General features: G+C 44.7%; 9 protein-coding genes across 9 annotated transcripts; 4 read left to right on the top strand and 5 right to left on the bottom strand.

The window, feature by feature from the left end:
• Positions 1 to 1,332: 1,332 nt before the first annotated feature.
• Positions 1,333 to 2,641, top strand: VTP01DRAFT_5006 (uncharacterized protein; the record flags this gene model as incomplete). The annotated part of the gene is made up of 6 exons (XM_069383751.1): positions 1,333 to 1,400; positions 1,467 to 1,555; positions 1,619 to 1,746; positions 1,801 to 2,048; positions 2,122 to 2,439; positions 2,512 to 2,641. 6 exons carry the CDS (start codon positions 1,333 to 1,335, stop codon positions 2,639 to 2,641), a joined length of 981 nt encoding a protein of 326 aa, XP_069244420.1.
• Positions 2,642 to 2,752: 111 nt separating this feature from the next.
• Positions 2,753 to 4,204, bottom strand: VTP01DRAFT_5005 (uncharacterized protein; the record flags this gene model as incomplete). Its single annotated transcript, XM_069383750.1, has 6 exons — positions 2,753 to 3,008; positions 3,068 to 3,291; positions 3,350 to 3,493; positions 3,554 to 3,909; positions 3,987 to 4,003; positions 4,074 to 4,204. The coding sequence occupies 6 exons, from the start codon at positions 4,202 to 4,204 to the stop codon at positions 2,753 to 2,755; spliced, it is 1,128 nt and encodes a 375-aa protein (XP_069244419.1).
• Positions 4,205 to 4,398: 194 nt separating this feature from the next.
• Positions 4,399 to 6,024, bottom strand: VTP01DRAFT_5004 (uncharacterized protein; the record flags this gene model as incomplete). The annotated part of the gene is made up of 6 exons (XM_069383749.1): positions 4,399 to 4,503; positions 4,559 to 4,602; positions 4,659 to 4,854; positions 4,915 to 5,194; positions 5,255 to 5,551; positions 5,624 to 6,024. 6 exons carry the CDS (start codon positions 6,022 to 6,024, stop codon positions 4,399 to 4,401), a joined length of 1,323 nt encoding a protein of 440 aa, XP_069244418.1.
• Positions 6,025 to 7,283: 1,259 nt separating this feature from the next.
• Positions 7,284 to 8,741, bottom strand: VTP01DRAFT_5003 (uncharacterized protein; the record flags this gene model as incomplete). The annotated part of the gene is made up of 3 exons (XM_069383748.1): positions 7,284 to 8,348; positions 8,422 to 8,603; positions 8,663 to 8,741. The coding sequence occupies 3 exons, from the start codon at positions 8,739 to 8,741 to the stop codon at positions 7,284 to 7,286; spliced, it is 1,326 nt and encodes a 441-aa protein (XP_069244417.1).
• Positions 8,742 to 8,792: 51 nt separating this feature from the next.
• Positions 8,793 to 9,355, top strand: VTP01DRAFT_5002 (uncharacterized protein; the record flags this gene model as incomplete). The annotated part of the gene is made up of 2 exons (XM_069383747.1): positions 8,793 to 9,087; positions 9,234 to 9,355. The coding sequence occupies 2 exons, from the start codon at positions 8,793 to 8,795 to the stop codon at positions 9,353 to 9,355; spliced, it is 417 nt and encodes a 138-aa protein (XP_069244416.1).
• A 117-nt stretch (positions 9,356 to 9,472) lies between these two features.
• VTP01DRAFT_5001 (uncharacterized protein) lies at positions 9,473 to 11,055 on the bottom strand (the record flags this gene model as incomplete). The annotated part of the gene is made up of 4 exons (XM_069383746.1): positions 9,473 to 10,017; positions 10,088 to 10,202; positions 10,260 to 10,667; positions 10,744 to 11,055. The coding sequence occupies 4 exons, from the start codon at positions 11,053 to 11,055 to the stop codon at positions 9,473 to 9,475; spliced, it is 1,380 nt and encodes a 459-aa protein (XP_069244415.1).
• A 549-nt stretch (positions 11,056 to 11,604) lies between these two features.
• VTP01DRAFT_5000 (uncharacterized protein) lies at positions 11,605 to 13,186 on the bottom strand (the record flags this gene model as incomplete). Its single annotated transcript, XM_069383745.1, has 5 exons — positions 11,605 to 12,071; positions 12,132 to 12,562; positions 12,688 to 12,763; positions 12,829 to 12,957; positions 13,039 to 13,186. 5 exons carry the CDS (start codon positions 13,184 to 13,186, stop codon positions 11,605 to 11,607), a joined length of 1,251 nt encoding a protein of 416 aa, XP_069244414.1.
• Positions 13,187 to 14,157: 971 nt separating this feature from the next.
• VTP01DRAFT_4999 (uncharacterized protein) lies at positions 14,158 to 16,693 on the top strand (the record flags this gene model as incomplete). The annotated part of the gene is made up of 9 exons (XM_069383741.1): positions 14,158 to 14,615; positions 14,680 to 14,744; positions 14,812 to 14,967; positions 15,023 to 15,082; positions 15,144 to 15,356; positions 15,430 to 15,556; positions 15,615 to 15,880; positions 15,943 to 16,035; positions 16,101 to 16,693. The coding sequence occupies 9 exons, from the start codon at positions 14,158 to 14,160 to the stop codon at positions 16,691 to 16,693; spliced, it is 2,031 nt and encodes a 676-aa protein (XP_069244413.1).
• Positions 16,694 to 16,985: 292 nt separating this feature from the next.
• On the top strand, positions 16,986 to 22,040 carry VTP01DRAFT_4998 (uncharacterized protein; the record flags this gene model as incomplete). Its single annotated transcript, XM_069383740.1, has 23 exons — positions 16,986 to 16,998; positions 17,069 to 17,124; positions 17,183 to 17,298; positions 17,364 to 17,677; positions 17,743 to 17,933; positions 17,993 to 18,014; positions 18,075 to 18,253; positions 18,318 to 18,463; positions 18,521 to 18,752; positions 18,823 to 18,929; positions 18,989 to 19,120; positions 19,177 to 19,324; positions 19,379 to 19,732; positions 19,788 to 19,869; positions 19,926 to 20,020; positions 20,084 to 20,461; positions 20,525 to 20,782; positions 20,832 to 20,925; positions 20,984 to 21,117; positions 21,187 to 21,660; positions 21,722 to 21,761; positions 21,831 to 21,979; positions 22,032 to 22,040. The coding sequence occupies 23 exons, from the start codon at positions 16,986 to 16,988 to the stop codon at positions 22,038 to 22,040; spliced, it is 3,723 nt and encodes a 1,240-aa protein (XP_069244412.1).
• Between the last annotated feature and the right edge of the window lie 1,720 nt (positions 22,041 to 23,760).

Here is a 23,760-nt window from a genome sequence, read left to right as displayed (position 1 = left end):
AGGGCGATACCTGTCCAACGCTTCCTTGGCCAAAGTGGGTACTCATAACTAAGCCAGACATACCATAAAAAAGAAAGAGTGAGTAGCGTACTTATCATATGTTTCCCATGTTGTTACCTTAGCTGCGAAAAGTAATCATCCTACTTTGGCACGATGCTACTGATGAAGTCGTAATTGCACTGCACAATGGCATTACAAAGCGCCTCACTTTCACTTAGGGCGTCCTGGGGCGTACCACAGAACTGACGTTGAATAGGGCGATACCTGTCCAACGCTTCCTTGGGCCAAGAATTACAGAAGTATAAAGAAAAGAGGATATGCCATTGTTTTGTTTTTCAAGTCGCGGAGCTACGTCACCAGGCTAACAAGGTAAATTTTCCACTCCGCTCACTCACGCAGATGCTTCATCTTCCTCCATATTCACCTTTCTTGAACCCCATTGAGTTTTGCTGGTCCAAGCTCAAAGCCGGTGTTGCACGAGAGATTCTAACAAAGGATGACACTTTAACACCACGTATCATTTCCTCAGCACAAAGCGTAACAGCCAGTGATTGTGAAGGGTGGAGCAAGCATTTCAGTATCATTCTTTCCAAGATGTCCATCATGGAATAAAGAAAAACTAGCATCAAATTGCATGGAGTTGCAAGGCAATGCAAGGGTTGATAGGCTTGAAAACTATATGACATATGATGGCACTGCCTTGCAACTCCTAATGTATCAGCTGCAGGGCAGCTATAATATACAGACTAGCAGCGAATAGGAGTTCAGTGCAACGTTGAAAATTCCTCGCAATCCGCTGCAAGGCATTGCTAGCATATAATGCTGGCATGCATCTCAGTGCTATTTTTCCTTTATTTCAAGATGTCTTTTAGAGGAGCAGAAGCCATCGCGTTTGCTTCTTTTTTATTATCAGTCCATACATACAATCAAACTACAAGCTATATTGGTATATATATTGACGATGCTTCATTGGCACGATCTACTGCACGCCGATTTGAAAAACCGCAGACGCAATGCATAAAAGGGGCAGCGCAATAGAGTAATTTACTGAACGCAAAGTAAAAAACGTCTTCGGCAAAAATGAAAAACAAACACCGCAAAGCTGATAACCCCATAACGCAAAATGTAAAATCGTGCAATGCAAAGGTGAAAAAAACCAAGCGCAAGATTTAGGAAAAATCCAATATAAAGCTTAGTTGGTTGGGGAATCTTTCTGGATCGCTTGTCAGATGACAAGTGGGTGGTACCGCTGTGCTAACATCGGGACACTCTTCCGTCGTTCCCCACTTTGGGTTCCACAACGCAGTATCTGCCAACTCGCTCCTGCTCTGTATGTTTTCTGAGAGCTCCCAAGACGAAGTTATACGTGGCACCAACGACGATGCTACCGTCAGTCGATTGTAAGAGGAGAAAGACTTTACGATTGCGCAAACACCACGCGGGCATGTTGACATGAGCCACGCCAGATCGGCTGTGCAGCTAGGATACATGCAAGATCCATTCGTCCAGTACTTTGTCAAGCGACCGGTGCGGCGTTCGCCCATCATAAACAGAGGTGGGGAGAGGGGGACGGGCGTGTTACATTTGGATCACAACTAAAGGGAGAAAGAATAAAAAGGATCATATATTCGCAGCCGCGCATTGGATGCATTGGTCACTCAATTTTTAAGCATGCCTACATCTTGCAAGAAGAAGCAGATTGTGTCTCTCGGTGCTGGGTATGACACTCGATACTTTTTAATAAAGGTTAGTAGTAAGGACAACCTGTTTTTGGTCCTGTGATTCATCTCGGTTATGCAGTCAGGCCACCACGGTGCTCAACTCGATGAACAAATAATGCGCTATTTCGAAATCGATTTTCCGGAAATAGTTGTCAAGAAGGCAATGATTCTGAAAAGACGATCCAGGATTTTCCGTATGGAGCAAGCACGGGTGGAGCACGGTGGAGCCGAGCTTACAACCAGTCAGTATACCCTGATAGGCGGCGATCTTCGTGAATGGGCTGCCCAAATCGCTCCACGGCTACATCACCACGGATTTGATGCCAGGTAAATACCAGTCAAAGGCAATCGCTTTGCGTTTTTCTATCTACAACTCTCTAATTGATATTTTTTCCCACAGCGCACCAACGCTTTTCCTATCCGAATGTGTCATGATTTACCTCGACCCGGCCCATTCTCAGGCTATCTTGGACTGGGTCACCAGTCAAGTCAAGAACTGCATGTTTGTGCTCTATGAGCAGATACGGCCGCGAGACGCATTTGGTCAAATGATGATACGGAACCTGCAGAGTCGAAACATTGAGCTCAAGGGGCTGGAAGCATTTCCTGACTTGGCCGATCAGGAGCGCCGCTTTATGCAACTTGGGTGGAATGGAGCCAAGGCCGTAGATATCAACACAATTCACGATACATATTTGGAGAGGGAGGATATTTCCAGGTATATATACAACGGCGCTGCTGTCAAATGTAATTCATGCTCTTTTTTTATTGATTTGCTTGGTCGTTGTAGGATGGCTAAGCTGGAAATATTGGACGAGCTGGAAGAATGGAAATTATTAGCGGGTCATTATTGTATTGCTTGGGCATACAAAGCTGATGAAGAATCCAAAGACGATTTTGTTAATATTAAACTTTGCTAAGAAAAACCCATCAACAAGCATTTTAGATCATCATCATTTCATTTAATACGAGTATACACGAAGATGTAAGCTTAAACATATACAAAGTATCAATGGAGTTACTATTCTATTCTATTTGTCTTTGTTCTGGACAGCGTTGTTGCTGGAAGGTGCAGATGCTGACGATTGTTTCATGCCAGCTTGAGAGTAGACCACGGTGCCCATGATGACGAGCGCCGTTCCCATCTTTGCACCGTCACCAAATTCATTGTCAAAATAAATGATCGATATCAAAAGTGATGTGAACTTTCGCAAATTAAGGACAAGGTTCAATGTGAGAGAGGATGCGGCGGCTGTCATGCGATTCACACCAGCAATGCAGACGTATCTAATGTTCTGTTAGAGCGCTGGCATTGTGATTAGGATGATGATGTAGTAACAACTCACTGAGTCAAAACGTTCAATATCAAGAAACCCCACAGTTTCGGAACAACTATGGTGTCCAAAGCTGCTTGGATGCTGGATGGTAAGAGATGGTTGATCGAAGTACCTAGAACAGGAACTTGCTCCAATAACTTGGGCAAAGGTGCAGCCGGCGAGGCACTGTAGATCGCTGCATTTTCTGCCAAATCCTTGTAGAACAGTAAAAAGAAGGGAAGCGCGAGAAAATGCTAAAAGCTACACGTTACACCCCGTCCCTGATTGGGAAACTAATACGCATGTACATACTGTGTAAAATAGACCTTCACGCCATTCTTTACCATATTTCTTGTAAGTGACTTCCTGCAAAAGACCAAGTCCAGCTGATAGGATCATGGCAATGACTAGAAGTGTGATGCCTACAAGAAATTCAGACACGCTCGCCTCGTCGCTCTAAAAGGGGACGATATATTAAGTATGCATACAAAGAAGATATACTGTGCAGTGACTTACGTTGTCGTTGCTGACGTTGGCGTTATCGAGCGTTGCCCAGGCGACACCGAGGGTAACCAGTCCTACGCCTACGATCTGGCCTAGCGGGTATCTTTTTTTGAGGATGATGGCGCCCATCACCATGTTGGTAAACAATCCACCGCTGCGGAATATGATGTGCAGAGGAACAGATATCCGGTATCCAAGAGCAATGTTGTTCAGGACTGATACGAAAAAGAACAGCGTGACCATAAGCATCCATCGAGAAATGGGGACGGCGGTGGGTTTCAGGCATGGCCCATATCGGCCCCATTGGATGTGATGCCGTAAACCTTCCAGGGCGACGAATACGAACTGTGCGAACGTGACCAAGTGCCCTAATGGTTATCTTCTCCTTTCAGCCAACGCCCTGTATATATATATATAGCACTGGATATAAGCCGAAACTGCGTACCACTCTTTGGAACATCTCTACATTGCGCGCGCGGATCAGCTCAGGTACACACACACGGCGGTGTCAACATGGAGAATCTAATCATACTTTACAATGACCTCAAGGGCAAACACGTTGCTGCAGCAGCCACCAAAGATCAGAAAGAGTATCAGAGGCAGCTCTGGAGCCATGATCTGTAACAGAGATCCTGCAAAACCCGGTCGTGATTCGGTCGTCATGAAAGTTATGAAAAAGAAAGTTGTCGATATCAAGGTGGCACAAAATCGCGAGGGGAACGTGCCAACATTATCGTGTTTCAGACCATCATCGATTGAATGCAACATAGAAGGATGGACGATCAATTACTATACAGTTTAAAGAAAGCTATCTTACAAATGTAATGTGGAATGTGTGTATATGATGGATGGGGGAATTATATCGTGTTAGTCTCGTCAAAAAACACGCCATCGTCGACGAGTTCTGGGAAGACAGGTCGAAGATTCCATTCGTGACCTTCCTCTGGATAGGAATTCCATACCTATTCGATAGCCATTAAGCACTGCGATTTACGTGGGTATTACATGGATACTTACTGGTAAACATGATCCCTGCATGTAGTCAAAGTTTGCGGTATCCTCTGTATATACCTGTCAGTATCCAGCCTTAACAACAAATAAAGGATGATCCACATACCAGGGCAGAAACATTTTCCGAATGCAGTGTCGGTCTCCACACAGTGCGCAAAGTTATCATGCTTGTAACCAATATCCGAAAAGAAGTGAACCTGCGACTTGTTTAGAAACAGGCCAGCTGCCAAACTATGTACGATCGCATCTCCCCAGCGTTCATAGTAGAAATTGCCTGTCTTGTCCAGGTAATCAAAGTATGCCTAAAAACAGGACATGTCAATCTCTGCAAATACAGGAATATTCACGGATAGCAACGCTACTTGGTATTTCTCGTCTCTCCAGAGATTCAACGATGCAATTTCAAAGTTGGACCAAAAGTGGCACAGGTTATATCCATCCTCGTCGCCAAACATGCGCAGCAAGGTAGTGTTAAGCTTGTTCCTGCGAGCAAACTCCAAGGTATGGCGCCAGATACTTGGGATAGTTTCTGGAATTTCTTCGAGCGTAATAGTGAAACCGTATTCCTTTCCATTCTCTTGCATGAATAGGAATGGATCGTAATCCAGATCGCAGTAAAAGTGAACCCCTGGCTCTACCCGCCTTTTTCAATCAACTATGTTAGAATGAAAGTTTGCATCGATCATCCACACACGCACGTACCAGTAATAGTCATAAGAGGCCAACAAGGGGTGTCGGTAGAAAAATCCAGAATTGAAGCGGCACATGTGGCGGTAGGACAAGGATCCACCGTACAGGACACGCTGGGCTTCGTATGCCGCGAAATTTTCATTCATTATCGACTCGTTAACCCATGTTGGAACGGACCACATCTCCTCAGGCACAAGCCCAAACTGGATTGGTGCATCCGTCATGGCTCGAATCGATTCCTTGAACGTATCAGTAAACGGTTCATCGTTGAGAAAGACGTACGGGTATCCAAACTTGCGGTTGAAACGACTATGTAAATTAAGTCAGACAATAATCAGATTAGATGTACGGTGAATTTTTTTCCTTGTGGGGCGTACATACTCTTCAAGCTCACGCATCGTGCGTCGCATAGGCAGCAGCTCGCTGTTGCGGCAGAGGATCACAATAACGGCGTTGGCTCGGTTTACTTCGTCGGGTGACGCTGTTGTTGAGTTGGACGACGGTGAAGCCGACAGCGGTTGCGTTGACGGACACGCGGCAGGGGATTTGACAACAATAGGTTCCGGCGCAGGAGGACATACTACAACAGCTTCCTCCTCCTGCTGCTGCTGCTGTTGTTGTGTTTCTCGAGACACGGACTGCATCTGTTGGTCATCTTCCTTGTGAAATATCGAGAAGCATGTTGTAGAACCGGATAAACGTGCAGTGATGTACAAAGACCCAAAGTAAACGAGGGCGATCGTCACGAGAATACAAATATAGGAAGCATTACCGCGACGCATCCTAGTTTCAGATATGAATAGTTAAGGCAGGAAAAGTAAAAGGAAAGAGAGAGAGAGATAAAAAGAGACAGAGATCGAGATCGAGAAGAGAGAAGAAAGGTGTGAATGAAAGAAACGGCGGGGCCTTAGCGCGGGCGGGCGTCTATTATGTAGTGTGCCTTCCAGCCAGCAACGATGATTTTTTCCCAAACAGGGGAAATAAAGTCCCGTCGACCGCGGTGTTCTTTTTCTGTCACGCACGTCCTTAGCAATACACTCTTCTGTTTGGAATATGTGTTGGTTACATTTAGATCACCGCTTTTTGGGTTAGCCTTGGCGCGATATGTTGCTTCTTATTACTTGCAGCTAAACCAGCAGAAAATACTCGGCACACTTTTCGTCTTTTGGAGGGACCGAATATCATGTTCACTCGAGATTTAAGCGAATTATTATATAATTCCGAGTGTATGTGCACCGAGAAAATAGATGGACAACACAAAAGGAATGGTCAGTGTGACAGAAACGGGATCGACGCGGTAACGTCGGGGATGTTTGTTCGTTGCAGTTTCCTGCTAGTCTTGGCACTTGGTGTAACCTATTATTCAAGCAGTAATAACGAGAGCCAGCAAGCATCGCGAGATCATCCTATTTGGAACGTTTGCTGATTCTCAGACTGCTACCGCTGCTCTGAAGAGATACCAAGACTATTTATCGTACGAGAACATGCATAAATGCACATAAAGCTTTGGCGTTTTGTACCCACGCCGTGGTTGCCATAAAGATGCACTAGACCGAATAAGGCTTCAGCTCATTTCCTCCGAATTAATACAAGCAATGACGAAGGCCTATTATCAGAAATATTATCATGAAATCAGTTCTTTCGACCCTCAACCGTCCTATTTCGTTTTAATGATTTAGATATTGCTGTGCATCTACAGATTTAGCGATCAGCGTCTAATACGATCAACTGTTGATGCAGGAATTTTTGATCAGAGGATGACGCCACATGTTCCTTTCTGTGATTTTCAGACCGGGAAAGAGTTTGAGTTTTTCCTACAGGCTGTCTCCCGCTGTAAAAACTTACATATTATGCACACGAAGGAGATATGTACAATCTCTAAATCGCTCGACAGTCGAACTGTGGTCCATCATTCTAAGCGAGAGATAATTAGGAACATCGTAAGCTGGTTTATTCATGTTATTTATATATTTATATTGAGGAAAATAACAAAGTATTTACAAGTTTGGATATGTATGACAAGTTGCTTTTGGTGAGCGGATCATTTGTTTTGGAAAGCATCGATTAGAGCTTCCAGGGCACCCCAAGTTCCAAAGACAAGGCCGACTATACCGAATACGAGAATAAGCATGTTCCATGCCAGCTCCCAAATCGGCTTATTGCGAACTCCAGTCAGACGCCAATAGCAAGCAATGGGTATAATAAAGATCGTTGTACAATAGCCAAAGGCACCGAAAAGGTCCAGCAGCAAGTCAAAGTACGGCACGACGCAGCCAACGACGCTGCAAAATGCCATGATGGATGTACGAAAAGTTGCGCGTGCGATAAAAGCCTTGGTCCCCGGTTGTAGTCGATCGACTTTAAGGATATCTTCGCAGTCCAGAACAAAGGACATTAAATAAATGGGTGCTGAAACGAGAACATTAAGAGTGACAAAGACAACACAGATAATGCGAGGCACGCCGTTTGGAAGGCTATTGTAAAGCGGGTTCTTTACATCGGCGCCGTACACATAGTACCCTGGGACAGCAATGAGGATATAGAGGATGGCGCAAGTCGTAAGGCCGCCAATGATAACCTTGTTCCAATCCTTGGGTCGCTTCATGGACGCTTCCACGTTTGGATACACAACGTTGCCTCCAAAGCTGAATGCAATCGTTGACAAGGCCACGGGAAAACCCTCCCAAATGATATTGTCGTGTCTCACCATTCTGGAAACATTGTTTTGTTTGTCATTGATGCCGGCGACGATGACGCAGATAAAGGTTGTGACGAGCACGGCCACGACGCCCACAAAGCTAGTCCAAGCAATGTCCTTCATTGTCTTCAAGAATATCATGGGGATTGCAACAACGACGCAAAATATGATTGTCCATGGAACAATGCCTATTTCGCCTGGTGAGCCCGCACACAGATCGTTCAGATTCGCAGCGCAAAGCACGAGGTATAAAATCGGGGTGCCGACAAGGATCCAAGCTTGAAAGAAAAATGCGACCCAGCCGCCAACAGGTCCAAAAGCGTCTTCTGCTACATCCTTGTAAGATGGTAGCCGACTGGTCTGTTTGCGAGGGCGGTACAAACATTTGATGAGGATAATGGATGAGTACTATGTATTGAAATGCAAAAGACAAGCGTCAGCGTCGACGTGAGAGAAGTTCGCAGTGATCTTTAACACTTGCAATCGCCATCCACCAGGAAAGAAGCAGGAGAGCCAAGGCACCCCAACCACCTTTGCCAAGAGATGTAGAAAGTCCCAACATGCCGGTACCACAGACGCAACAAACTACATTGTAGTAAGCATAAAAGGAACTGCCGGCGTTCGTGCGGTCCACATCAAAAGCTGAATGCCCACGTTCTTCCTCTGCCGGATCATATATCAGTAAGTACACTGGCGATTTTTACATTTTCTGCTATGTGTACCTCCTATAGATGACACATCATCCTTTAATTTAGTATTTGTCGCTATTTCCTTTTTATTTTCAAATTTCATAATTGTCATTTTTTTGTAGGGAGAACGACGAAATTATTGATTGACTCTATATTTAAAGACATGAAGGCGTTTCTCGCGCTGCTCTTCTCCAGATTCTACGAACAGAACAGATTTCGGATAAGAGACATAGGAATAACTCTTTTGGCAGGTATCGAGAGCAAGAAGGTCACATGTCTTGTCTTAGATCTGGTTGCACAGAATCTTATCGTTTCTGCAACCCAAGAACAGCGCTTTGATGCTTTGATGCTCTTCAACAGAAACCAAGCTGCCTTGCTACTCTTACTCCTAGCTTACCATACAATTTCTCAACCTCTAAATGATCCATACAATTATAAGTTGTCAAAGCAGCAGTGCAGTAGAGGGATATAGGTAGATACTATACGTTGTAAAGACCGACAGGTCGGTTTCTGCTGCTTTCCGGCATTTCCGGCATTTCCTTCAGCGCCCGTTTTTCCCGCGTATTTTCGCACGTCCGTCTTACCGTTTCTTAGTTCTACATAGATAACCTACCTATGAATCACATCCTAGTGGTTCACAACACTGGCGACGGTTTAGAAACTTCCATTATTTTGAAATCAATTGCTCAGTTGGATACAGTGAGACCTCATCGCCAAGTGGGGTGATTTGATTTTTTTTTTATTAAATGGATATGAAACGAAGAAGAAGAACCAGCGTGAGGTATATCATGAACATTTAACCGATCTAAGGTGAATGTAAATGTATGTCTATGGTATTTTGCGTTAATCGACATAACCGTGGATAAACTGGTTGATCGCATTTTGGTTTTCCCGTTCTTGACGTTCAGCCTCACGTTCTTCTGTGTTTGTGGTCACATCAGATGACGATTTTGAACTGCTAAAACTGTGCACTGTTTGACATGAAGTAGAGAAGGTGTTTATCGTTGGTGTATCTCTACCAAGAGCATGCACATTCAATTGAAAGTCGCTGTTACTCTTTTGCACTTGAAAAACTGGTTTTCGGCACCAGCACATATAGTAATTGAGATAAGATCGTTTTTTCTTGCATTCATCCATAATCTTGTCGACTGCTTCCGAGTAGCCTTCATTGTCGAGGCCGCAAAACTCCTTGTAGAATCGACCGTAGGCTTCGAATTCGCTGCGGATCGCGTCCTGGAAAGCGCTGCTCAGGTTATTGCTCGACATAAAGTTGATGGATACTGTTTGATGGTGGATATCAACAAAGTCACAGAGATTTTGCATATGTTCACATATTTTCTTGTACCAATTGACGTCGACGTCAAGTCTTTGCTGCATAACTTCGGCAACTGCGAAGCATGAATAATCACATATCAATAGGCATTCCTTATTGTTCATCACCGACGCTCAAAAACTTACAAGGCTTCACAAATTCAGTTGTATACGGCCCAGCATTGCGAATATGTGGCTCCACATCACGACATTCAAAGTACGCGCCGGGCTTCATGACACGCTTGATTTCTTTAAGCAACATCTGGAAGAGATTGCTTAGAGGACTAGAGCAAAGAAAGTTTAATTTTGCCGGGAATACCTTTCTATCCTGTGATGAGAAGCAGTTGTAGACCATGCCCATATGCACGTAATCAAAAAACGCGTCTGGATATGGAAGGTTTTCACACACATCTCCTCGCAAGAAATGCACGTTGGGAGGCTTGATAGTCGTTGGATACATCACAGAAATGTCAATGCCGTAAAACTGCGCATGAGGGAACTCTGACGCCATCTCCATCAGCCAAATACCAGTACCGCAGGCAATGTCCAGAATGTGAGCTGTAGACTTGGCTTGCTGTCCTGACCCCGTTGTGTACGCACTGCCAGTGTCCGTCATTTGGGTAGATAAGTTATCCATCCACGCAGGAGACGTTGAAGTTGGTTGCTTAAGGAGCTCGCGCACCGGTGCAGTGTAGTTTCCATCGAAACAGTGCTTCAGAATGAAATGCTATGGCCACCATTGTGTGAATACATTTGAATTTTTCTCCCGGTAAGATTCATTTTGGATCAGCATCAATTATTACCAAGTTTGTCATTCTATCCTGCTCTAGCTCGTCGTTCGGCAGGTAATACTTTGAATTGACGTTCTGATACGTTCGACCATCCACTACAATCGTTGTATCGTCCACGACAGGTCTGTTGGAGTCCGGATACGACGATGAGGTTTTCATTTTTGGACGGTCTTCCGGCTCCTCTCGATGATGCTTTGCAGACTTGTTGGTTCGTATCGGGGACAGTCTGCTTTTCGTGATTGTCAGTGCAGACTTTGCAGGAGCAGCAGCATGTTTATCTCGTCGTCGCTGTCTATAGTTGAATAAAGATTGTCGATTTCCCATGTAAAAATGGAATTAAAAAAAAGGGTCAAAATTCCATGATCTATATTATTTTTCTGTTTTTTTAATTTTCCACATTCGTGTGCGTGATGATTTATGCTGGGGTTTTGTTTCAGTTCTGAGAAACCTAATCATCCGATCTTTTTCGTTTCATTTTTTCCATCTTCTCGCATCTTTCTTGATTTGGATAAATGCTCGTGGTGGTTGATCCGCTCCGTGGTAGCCTATTTTCTCCGGAGATCATCAAAATACTTGTTCCATGGCAACTTTGCTTGCTAATCTTTATCTTCGGGTATCAGCTTCAGCACGGCGGATTAATGACAAAAGTTATTAGAGTTGTTTATCCGAATGAAACGGATTAATGTGGTTGTTTAACGAAAGGCTTCAGAGCATACATGTCATTACTTCAGCCATATATCGGCAAGAAAGATCGCGCGAGATTCCTCGGAAGCGAATTGTAGCTTCTCTGTCGAATCGTTCGAATTATGCGAGACAGCTCTGTGATCTCGAGGCATATTCACCAGAGCAAAAAGAAACAAAAAGGAATTATCATCATGTAAAAATATCTGTGAATTTAAAATTTATATTTATCACTGTAGGTAATAGTTTCATCTCTTGTTCTGTTAACCGTCTGTGGTCTTTGACAATAAGCAATGGGGTCGTCCGTTCTTTAAGGATTGCCATAGTCTTCTCCTTATCCAATTTAGAACGATAGTCGACTGTGATGTAATCAATGCTAGGAATGCGTGCAAGCTTCAGAACTGCTTCGTGAGCGTCACGGATGTCAAGCATATGCACTGTTAATAATGAGGCGCTTTTCAAATTATCCACAAAGTTCTCGCTGATGGCGCCTGCACCGTAATTGCTCAAGCGCAACTGTCGTAACTGCCGAATTTCGCTCAAAGCTATCATCACTTGTTCAATCGATTGGTGTATACATAATCCATCGCAAATAATGGAAAATTGTCTGAAGTGAACTGACCTTAAGCTGATAGTCGTGGATGCAAATCGTTGTAGGCCTGGTATATTGATCTTATGGCAACAACTGAGCTCCAAACATATCAAGCTTTTCATCGAACCTAGGGTGTCAAATACAGCATCGTCGAACAGATGGACCATATCCCATATAAGAGTCTCAATGCTTGGGCTTGTTTCCAACAAGCATACGATTGTCGCGTTAGGGATGTCACCGATTCTGTGATTTCCCTTCAAGTGCAAACGTCTCAAGTGTGGGAAACCTCCCAAACTCTTTACTATTTCCCACTTTGTTCCTTTGACTGCAGAGCTATCGAGTCGCAAGTCTTGCATATTGAAGCACAGATGTTGCAATATCGGTAAAAATCCATTGATCAATCTGCACTGCGTGAGGATGCACATGTCTTTGAACCTCGCTGGTTCGTACCATCCGAGCAAAGGTTGTATATCAGTATCGTAACTAAAAGTAGCGAGCCGTGGATAGTGTCGCAGCAGTGTTCTCGAGAGTTCGTCATCAGAAATGTCCTCGAAACTGCTGGATACACGTATAAATGTTGCAATTGTGGACAACGTTCGAGCAACAAGCGCATCGCGTCGTAGAGATGCGGAAACGGTCCCTCGAGGAAACCGCCATCAAATGGTGTCTCGTAGAAAAAGTACTTAACCATAAACCAAAGGGTTTGCATTTGCAAGTTATCTATGAGCCCGGCCATTATATTACGAAGTTCTCGACACGCTGCAAGAGGATATTCGCATGAGAAATTAAGATATCGGAGACGAATACATGAGTAAGGAATTGACAAAGTGACATCGACTGATTCCGTTCATCGCAGAATATCTCAAGTTCAATCAAGCTCTGCAGACTCGGACGAAGCAAAGACGGCACGTGTGGGATAAATCCCGTTGCATCGTCTACTACACCAACCACGCCTGTATAATAAACGCCAAATTAGTATGGAAAATTGATGCTTAGATGCTTTATATATATGTGCTTTCACAGTTTCTTAATGCCTGCAATCGGATAATCTTCAAATGCCTCCCACAGTGGTACCGTGTTATCCTCGTCTTGGTCACATAGAACGCTGACTTCTCTCAAAGGTTTGCTCATGAGTAACGGCAATGTGCTGCTTTGGAGCCACTCACAGTTGACGTTTTCCATAGTTTTGGCCATTTTGATATCATCTTATTCCACTGCTTGCATATCGATCTGCATTTCAGTAAATCGCGCAAGTAAAGCTGTGACAAGATTCGATCGACGATATCGTAAGGCAATTTAGGGAGGAAAATGCCAACTTGTTTGTTTAGTTGCTTTTCGACGTAGGGTTTCGAAGACTCGAGTTGGTGGAAAAGCTTGTCGTCACTCGTTACGTTTTTCATCGCGTTGTAGTATACCATCAACGTTTCGCGTGTCTCGCCCTGCTTCCACAATACATTTGCTGCAGGTATCCGACAGACATATGTGGTGACAGTTGAACCACTCTTCTCGCATCCTCTATTGATGGTCCAAGGTACCCAAGCTTCTCCATCGTGTATGATCTGTGGAGGAGTGCGGTCACCATTTCGTTTTCAATCAGTTTGATAAGGTTGTTGACAATGTCGACTGCGTCGCTGTATTTGCCGACCTGCAAGTTGCTTCTGCTTACAGAGCACTGTGCTGCATAGTATGCATACTGGCTCTCTTCAGAAAATTGCAGTGATCAAGACTGAAATCGTATAGGTTCGCCAGCATGATGATAGATACGATGACGAGAAGCCCGTCTGTGTCACCGTTCCACCTGTGCCGATTATCAAACTTTGAAGCCAGTGCTCGGGTTATCCAAGTCTATAAAAGTATCTATTCGTCCATGTTGCATGGAAGTAGTTATCGGAGCTAAAGAACAGAGTATAACGTGTACATTTTCAACCAGCATTTATCCGAGTATCAGTAATCAGTCGGTACACTAGACCTGCACCTCGGTGCACATTGAATCAGTTCTAAAAACGCGTGGATTAATCATCTACTATATCGTGTGGTTTTTGCTAGGGTCTTGTTTCAGTTCCGAGAAACCGAATCATTCGATCTTTTCTTTGATTTGCCAACTACTTTACTTCCGCGCATTGCCATTTTCTTTTATCCCTTCTTTACACGCAATGCCCCCTACACCTGACGTTCCAACTATACCGACCAGCCGTCGTTTCTCTCAATACTACGTCCCTCAAGCCGTCTATCTCGGTCTTGATCTACAGATATATACAGAGAAGAAATGTGTCTTGTATGCCATTTCGGTGCACGACGGCTCCTATACAACCGATTATTACACCGGGGAAATAAGTATCACGGATAAAGAAACTAAGAAGGAAGCTATCCACGACGGTATCAAGACTCTGCTAGATGTCGTTCGAGCTTACTCTCACGCTCAGCACTACAAAGTGCAACTCGTTGCCTGTTCTGCTGAAATCGAAGGTGCGCTTCAAGAGGAAGACAAACCGGAGCGCACCATGACTGCCGCTTTCTGGCGAGAGTTAGATGCTATACCTTGCATGGTCAAGGTACACGGCGAGACACCTGATGAACGTGCAAGTGCTGCCATCCGCAAAGCTGTCATCTGGTAATAACTATCAACTGTCAAAATAATCATCAATCTGTTGCTAACGTTCGGTACTGCTTAATAGGATGTCTCCGCAGTATCCTGGGAACATTCCTCGCGTGAGTGTTGGCTACAGACACGAGGTTGAAGGTATAAACAGTCGTACGATATATTTTGGTTGTCATTGTTTGTTTCTAAGGGTCCCGGTCTATTCCAGTGGATTTCGACGGTCTTTTCCATCTGTGTGATCTTGCCGACTATCAAGATACAGTGTGCAAAGAAACATGGCGAGTCCTTCATGAAATGTGCCAAACGTACAAGGATCGCAAGTTAAAAGTGTCGTTTTTCAACTCGACGCCGCAAGGTGGAGGTGGTAGGTCACGCATACAGCGCCCAAATCCCAGGCAATATCTAATTGCTATTTTTAGTCGCTTTAATGCGTCATGCTTTGCTGCGACTCTATCGTCTGCTCAACATCGATGTTCACTGTAAGCTTTCTATTTGTTGATAGCCGGAGTAACTACCATCTAAAAACAGTGCTGTATGTAGGGTACGTTGCTCGGCCAAAGCCTGAAGTGTTTGATATCACGAAACGCAAGTTCCACAATGTACTCCAGGGCGTGGCCCCACCCGAAGTGCGTCTCTCTGAATACGACAAACAAATGTTCATTGATTGGTCAAATGAAAACGTCGAGCGTTTCTGGCTTGGACCAAAAGGTCCTATCATGACTTCAGATGTCATTGTCGTCGATGATCCTCAACGTATGTATATTACGGGATACGCTATATGCTGTCCGTCATTATCTTTCCGCTTGCTCACCATCTTTTGCAATAGTTGTCGGCATCATTCCGCATATCAAGAAGCATTCGCCTGAAACCCGCATCATCTTCCGTTCCCACATTGAAATGCGCGCAGATCTAATCAGGGAATACCCCGATGGTCCTCAAGCCGAGACATGGAAGTATGTAAAAACTAAAATTTCTTAACCAATGCATTGCCTCTGACTAGACATTCAAAAGCTTCCTGTGGCAATTCATAAAATACGCTGATCTATTTATTGCTCATCCAATCGTCAATTTCATCCCAGATGTCGTGCCTAGACGCAACACTGTTCTCATGCCCGCAACTACAGACCCATTAGATGGGCTCAACAAACATTTGAACCAATGGTGTGTACAGTATTATCAATCAGTATTCAACCGTGTCTGTATCGATCAAGGTTCTAATGAAGTCAACTGGAGTCGACCCTATATTGTTCAAGTAGCACGCTTTGACCCGAGCAAAGGCAAGTGTTTACCCAACATTTTTTCTCCATGCATGAGCCTCAACCGACGAGTCCCTTTTCAGGCATCCCAGATGTTCTAGAATCATACCGCCTGCTCCGTATTAAACTCGCAGAAGCCGGCAGTGATGACTACGATACACCTCAGTTGGTTATCTGTAAGTAAGCATGTGGGTCGCTTTGCACGTCGTGACTCGCTGGCTGATTAGCCAAAACAATTCAGGTGGACACGGCAGCATTGATGACCCTGACGGTACTGTTATTTACGAACAGACGCATGCAACAATCCACCGAAACGAGTATGCGTCTATCTACGCAGACATTATCGTTGCGCGTCTGCCGCCATCTGATCAGCTTTTGGACCTTATCCTCAGCAACGCTCAAGTGGCACTGCAACTTTCGCATCGAGAAGGCTTTGAAGTCAAGGTTACAGAAGCGCTGGCTAAAGGCATCCCGGTCGTAGCGTACCAGGCCGGCGGTATCCCACTTCAGATCAAGAAGGACGTGAATGGATTCCTTGTGCCTATTGGCGACGTCCAGGGTGTTGCCGATAAACTGTTCTCGCTCGTTACGGACCCTGATCTGCGTGCAAAAATGAGCGAAGAAGCTACGGCTAATGTTACCGAGGAATTCCTTACTGTTTACAATGCCATCAACTGGCTCCACTTGTTTATTGAACTTACAAATGATGCTGGCAAAGATGGAAATGGGAAAGGACTCCTAGACGAAGATGGCACCTATGCTCTGAACTCGGGTGTTGGAGATAATCGCAAAGTTTGCGATCTATGGAGAGAGAAATACAAGTACGACCCTTAAATGAACATGTACATTACTACTATTCCTATACATCAAATTGTCAATCACTTAGCGTGCATCCGTAAATTGTTCATTTGATTGCGAGATTGATAAGGGTATCCAAGGAAAACAATTATTTGTCAGAAATGTGCTCGCCGGTTGCCGCGGTAACCGTTGGATATTGATTTGATCCAGCTATTTTCCTGTATATCTCTGACAGATTACGCATTGAGAATAAAAAAGCGAGGCAGCGGTGGTGGTAGTAAATCCGAATCTTTCGATCGTTCCCTTATTACCCTTTACTTATACAGAAATGCCGACGCAATGTAAGCATACCCAATGCTGAAGCAAACCGCGCGAACAACGTGTAACTGACGGTTTGTTTTATGACGACAGTACCAGTCGAGGAACTCGAGCGTGTGTTTTCAGTGCTTCGATCGGAGGCCCCCAAGGTAAGCTGATCGCGGAACAAAGTGTTCATGTATGTGCCGAACATTGACGCGTTACAAGTCCTCGGTTGCTTTACCTGCACTGCCAACGCCCGAGAGCATCAGGCAGGAGCTCGAGGATAGTTTTCTTACACCAAAACCTACTTTCCCGGCATCTTGGCTGTCAAAGTGTCAAGAGTTAGTCTTGAAAACATTTAGAGATCTACCGAGCATTGATTTTAAATTTGTTCTGGCAATAATAGACATTGGAGCGAGACACCTAATTATATCGACCTAGCACACGCGCAACTTTCGAAGCCTCGGACGACGTTGCACGTTGCTCGACACGGTTACGATGGAGATATTGTCGGTTACCGGGAAGCCATCGTCCACGATCCGAACATGTCATCAACCAACTCTACCAGTCTCAGTCGACCATTTGGGTCCATGAAGACCTTCGTCCGCGGAAATGCATCCCAGTTTCCATTTGCACCTGGAGGGCTGGAAGATGAAGTTGTGGATGTAGACGACATTGACGCTAAAGATGTAGGCGTTGATTTAGATTTCTTGCATGAAGGTCAGATTATACACGCACCCGATTATATCTTTTTGTCTACTATAACTTAGCAGCATTGTTTGTAGATATCTCGGCTGTAGCACCAGGATTTGACAGAGGATTGGTCTTTGCTGGGGAGGAAAGTGAAGAAATGCAGCCAAAAGAAGCAGCTTCCGTACTCAACATTGAGGATGTCATGACATCTGCTGATACCTTTGACTTCCTTCAAGTCAAACCAATCGAACGCGAACAACCCAGAGAACCAGTTACTGAACAGGTAAGTAGTCATACGAGGAGTGATGAGACATTAAGCTTACGCTTTAATTGTTGTTACAGCCTCAAAAAGAAGAAGAGAAAGGTGAGGACTGGAAATATATACGACATATGGCTATATAAGATTAACTCTAACAAAAAATAGATCATCAAGAAGAAGTGGATTCTCTGCTTCCTGTGCAGCCTCCAAAGCCATTAGCAGAGTCTATTCCTAAACTCAAACCAGTGAATGAAGCACACAAACGACGAGAGTGGGCTCACGAGATTAATGTTAACCAACCATTTGATAACTTTCACGAACTTGTCCCAGAAATGGCCCAGCAGGTAAATCATATACATATTTGCTCTCTTTGCAGTAACAGCAGTTTATACAAATTCTATATTCTAGTTTCCGTTCGAGCTGGATACTTTCCAAAAGCACGCTGTGTACCACTTGGAAATGGGAGATTCTGTATTCATTGCTGCACATACGTCTGCCGGTAAAACCGTGGTCGCTGACTATGCAATTGCACTGGCATCCAAACATATGACAAAGTGAGTGAAAACCATCCGTAGCTGTGTAATTGCAGGCGCCAACAAGCAACTTTTTAGGGCCATTTACACATCCCCTATAAAGGCCTTGTCGAATCAAAAGTTCCGTGACTTTAAGCAGACTTTTGAGGATGTTGGTATCCTGACAGGCGACGTGCAAATACGGCCTGAAGCCAGCTGTCTGGTGATGACAACCGAGATTTTGCGCAGTATGCTTTATCGCGGAGCTGATTTGATTCGAGATGTCGAGTTTGTTATTTTCGACGAAGTCCACTATGTGAACGATCTAGAGGTAAGTCTCAACCGTTGGAGGACTTTTTTTTTTTGAAAAATACAACTGGATAACACATATCTACCTTTAGAGAGGTGTTGTCTGGGAAGAAGTAATCATTATGCTGCCAGCGCACGTAAACATTATCCTTTTATCAGCGACGGTGCCTAACACGCGAGAATTTGCAGATTGGGTCGGGTAAGGGATTTGTATTTCATTTACACTGTTGCAAAGGCCTTCACACATTTTGTCTGCAGACGCACCAAGAAGAAAGATATTTATGTTATCAGCACTTTGAAGAGACCCGTACCACTTGAGCATCATCTCTATGCTGGAAAGGAATTATACAAGATAGTAGGCGCCAACGAGACAAAGCTAAATGGCACCGGGTATGTTAGCTGCAAGACGTTCTCTGTTGCCCTTAAATTTATGTCCATTGTCACAGATACAAGGCTGCCTGCGACGCTTTAACTAAACGTAAAGAACAGCGCGAGGGAGGTCCTGGCAACCGTGGAGGAACTGTCCGCGGTCGAGGTGCGCCGCGAGGCTCCAGTAAGCCTATCGGTCGAAGCTACCAGGCTATGATCCAGACGGTAAGAAACGCACTTAATATATTTACACATTTTGCTAACCTATGTTTCCAATAGGACCGGAATCTCTTTGTCCACCTGATCGGACTCTTGCACAAAAAGCAGTTGCTACCAGTAGTCATCTTCACTTTCTCCAAAAAGCGCTGCGAGGAGTACGCCAGCAGTTTATCCAAGACGGATTTGTGCTCGAGTTTGGAGAAGAGTGAAATACACGTATTTATTGAAAGAAGTCTCGTGCGTCTTCGAGGAAGCGACAAGGAACTTCCTCAAATTTTGCGAATGCGAGAGTTGCTGAGCCGTGGCATCGCAGTGCACCACGGTGGTCTCTTGCCTATCATCAAGGAAATTGTTGAAATTCTTTTTGCTCGCGGCCTAGTCAAGGTCTTGTTCGCCACGGAAACCTTTGCCATGGTACGTGTATCAACCTCGCGGTCGATGCATGTACAGAGCTAACTTGTCGCTGCAGGGTGTAAACATGCCAGCACGAAGCGTAGTGTTCTCTGGCATTCGTAAGCATGACGGCAGAAGCTTCCGGTATCTTCTACCTGGTGAGTAGCTCGAAAAACTGCCAAGTATTCAAATGGTTTACTCATACAGTCCACAGGCGAGTATACTCAAATGTCTGGACGTGCCGGTCGTCGTGGTTTGGATAGCACCGGTATGGTCATTATTGCTTGCAGTGGCGATGAAGCGCCAGAGGTACGGCAAATCAATGGAAAAAGCGATCAACGCAAAGAGGTAACAAAGAATTTTTGTATCTAGGCGTCCGTTCTATCGACGATGATTCTGGGTCGCCCAACCAAACTCGAATCGCAGTTCCGTTTGACATACAATATGATTTTGAACCTGCTGCGAGTCGAGGCGCTCAAAGTCGAAGAAATGATCAAGCGCAGCTTTTCTGAGAACAGCACGCAGAGACTGTTGCCGGATACAAAACGACTCGTCGACGAGAACGAGCAAAAGAAGAACTCGCTCCGGCTACTCGACTGCACTATCTGCGGTCCGGACCTGGATAGATTCTACGATGTATCTGGAGAAGTTGTTCAGCTGAACCGCACAATGATGCTTCAGCATATATCCAGGACGCCAGCTGGAAACAGGGCGCTGACTGCAGGCCGGCTTGTCATTGCAAACAGCGCGGTAAGTGCAGCAAACGTGGCAGCAGTTCGAAGTGTGGTAACACTGACAATCCTGTCTACATAGCTGTACCGCAATGCTCCTGCTATATTGCTGAAACCAATTGCTACACCTAGCGGCGCTGAATCCGGACAGAAAATGTTCTACTGCCTTGTCCTTGTTTCCAAGAACTTGGATGCCACTTTGCACAGTCAAGCATCGATAGAGGAAACCATGCCTTTACCTATCACTACCATCAATGTCCCAGATCTCTCAGAGAGCACTACGGAATTGGTGACTCTGGGTGTTTCTGATATCCTTTTGGTCACAAAATCTATCGTAAAGGTATGGTGTAAACTTTAACTGAAATGATCATCTACTCACCCCATACCAGGTTGATGTCGATGCCCTGATTACAGGTGGTAACTTGATGGAAACTACAAAGGCGAAGCAAGAATTGGAGTCTTTCGGCAACGACGCAAAGAGAGGTATGGTAGCTAGGCCGCAGACAAATCGTCAGTTGTTGATGCTTATTGAAAATCACAGGTATCATCCAAGAATACGACTGGAGCAAGATAAAGGATCTTGAGTTCCAAGAAATGTTGCGTTCAAAGGCAAGCTTGATGAAACGCTTGCGAAACGATTTCCAGTGCACGAAATGCCCAGACTTGAATGAACATGTAATGGAAATATGAAATATTTCAGTTAGAGCAGTCGCAGTTAGCTAACAACTTCTGTGTTGTAAATAGTACGAAATAGTACACGCACACAAGCGCCTGTCGAGCCAGATCGACATGCTCAAGCTCACAATTTCAGATCAAAACCTGGAATTGCTTCCTGACTACCACCAGCGTATCAAGGTGCTGGAAAAGATGAACTACATTGACGAGCAAGGCACTGTGCAAGTCAAGGGCCGAGTAGCCTGCGAAATAAACTCTGCAGATGAACTCTTGCTCACGGAGCTGGTGCTGGATAACGTATTTGCTGACTATGAGCCGGCAGAAGTCGTTGCTATCCTCTCTGCATTTGTATTCCAAGAGCGAAACGCAAGCGAACCACGGCTGACGCCGAAACTCATAAAAGCCAAGGAGACTGTGCTTACTTATGCCCGAAAGGTGGCAGAAATCCAAGTAGAATGCGGATTGCCCATATCCGTCGAAGATTATGTTAACAGCTTACACTTTGGACTGGTGGAAGTGGTTTACGAATGGGCCCGCGGCATGGTAATGTTCTATACTTTGCAGCTAGTACAAGCCGGGGATACTAACTAGGAAACTAATACAGCCATTTAAACATATAACCGACCTCACTGACGTCTTGGAAGGTAAAAATCGTCGACGCTCAAATCAATGGATCGAGAGATTGAGCTTCCTTTCCTCCGTTGAAAATATAGGATCTATTGTACGCTGCATCAGCAGACTAGATGAAACTACTCGGGAAGTGATGAGCGCTGCTCGAATGGTCGGCGACACAAGCCTGTACAAAAAGATGGAGCAAGCAGAGCAGGACATTAAGCGCGACATTGTATTTGCTGCCAGTTTGGTAAGTAAATATCCGTTATCCAATTATAGTTGATTCTAACTGTAAAATATAGTACTTTTAATTTATTAATAACGATCATTCTCACAATGATATCCTGCTCAAGTAAAGAAGCGGATAACTATGTGTTTGCCACATCCTTTGTCAATGTAGCTTCATTTAAAAGTCAATGGTCACGGAGAATAAGGACTTTATTACACTGTACCAACATGTGATCTTCAAATGGAAGTGCTTGTTTCAAAGTACTGTACATTTTCTTCTCTTTTCTTCATACCATTCATAAGAACCGCTGAAATAGAAGGGGATGGGATCAAAGTTCAAATCCAAGCCCTGGGCAGTCTCTGAGAAGACCTCTATTTCGCCATATATCACCGTACTAAACTCCTCTCGAGCACACTTTGAACAAGATCTTCGCGCTTGAAAGGTTCCGACGAGCTCTCTCAGACTACAAAGACCAGTTAGACGGTCTGCAGCGCAGAGAAGACCTGTTGCGCCCGGCGCGTACGACGTACAACTCGTACCTCTACCATTCATCGTAATACAAGCTCCCACATCGACCAACCGCGAACGTTTGGACATCCGGAGCCTCAGCCTGAGGATTGTAGAATTCTCCTCAGGTAGAATACATCCAAGCATTATCTGAAGGGCAGACTTTGCGGTCATCGATTGCACCACGACAAGACTTGTTAAGCAGAAGCAATCTATCTCTTCTATGTACCCTATATCATTACGGTGATCGCAACCATACGTAGGCCATTGATGGAGCATCCAATCTGAATATCCAGATTTCATAACTTTCGCCAATGTGTTGAAAGATCAATTGATGATTACGCTCAGACCGTCCGTCATGGCAGACTATGCAATTCCAATTATCACCGATGTTACGTAACAAAGCCTTCACTTAAGGGTGACTATCTATGCTCTTCCGTGCTGTACTTCCCGGAAATTCGAAAGCATTCGCTCATATTTCAAACTTTGCTTTGTGGGCTTACCAAGACCTATTTTTGTTAGTATTTCCTCGCCCTGTTCTCGACATACAACGTAGACTCTTCTTGACAGCGACTTCCTCGGCTGCATTGTGGATTCCTCCATAGCTCAAAAGAACGACTTCCTAGCAGCATATAGACAATAGTCCGGAAGAGATGATGGTTCAAAATATCTAAACGGTCGATGTATCCAGTGGATGCAATCGGTGGAACTGATCTGGATAACGAGATGAGTTTCCGCAGTTCGTAACCGTACTTTGCACTACCGGGTCGAATGAGGGATTTCACGATACGCAGGCAAAGCTTGTTGCCAATTTAGTTTTGACACGATCATGGCTACAGCCGGACATAAGAGGCATGATTTTTGCTTGCAATTCTCCTGTGGAAAACCAGCTTCGAAATCATGTCTCTCGTATCATTAATGCTGTAAAGTCATACCATAGCACATTGTCATATCGGAGAAAAGCCCATTGTCGATCAGTTTGCGTCAAGCACTGCAGAAATTTGAAAAATGCTGGTCAAAAACTCCAAAGGGCACAATTCCTGCTACGTTGACGCTGCAGCAGAAGAGCTCTTCTGGCACTCAATTCTGCCACATATCAATATAGACAACATCTCCAAAAAGACCGGCAATGCTGTCGACATAAATCTTGATAGATACGGTGCAGGGAAAACAGCACATCGCGGCATACGAACGCATACGAACCATTGGTTGGAATTCTGTCGTTAATCCATACAGTCCGCATTCGAAAAGATTTCTGGTTTTGGCTGAGCCCATGGGCCGAAAGCTTATCTCTA

The sequence above is a fragment of the Rhizomucor pusillus genome (assembly GCF_041956525.1).
Source record: "Rhizomucor pusillus strain CBS 183.67 unplaced genomic scaffold VTP01scaffold_2, whole genome shotgun sequence".
In the NCBI taxonomy this organism is placed as follows: domain Eukaryota; kingdom Fungi; phylum Mucoromycota; class Mucoromycetes; order Mucorales; family Lichtheimiaceae; genus Rhizomucor; species Rhizomucor pusillus.
The sequence above is the reverse complement of the archived record's forward strand: the minus strand, read 5'-3'. Positions and strand labels throughout refer to the sequence as shown.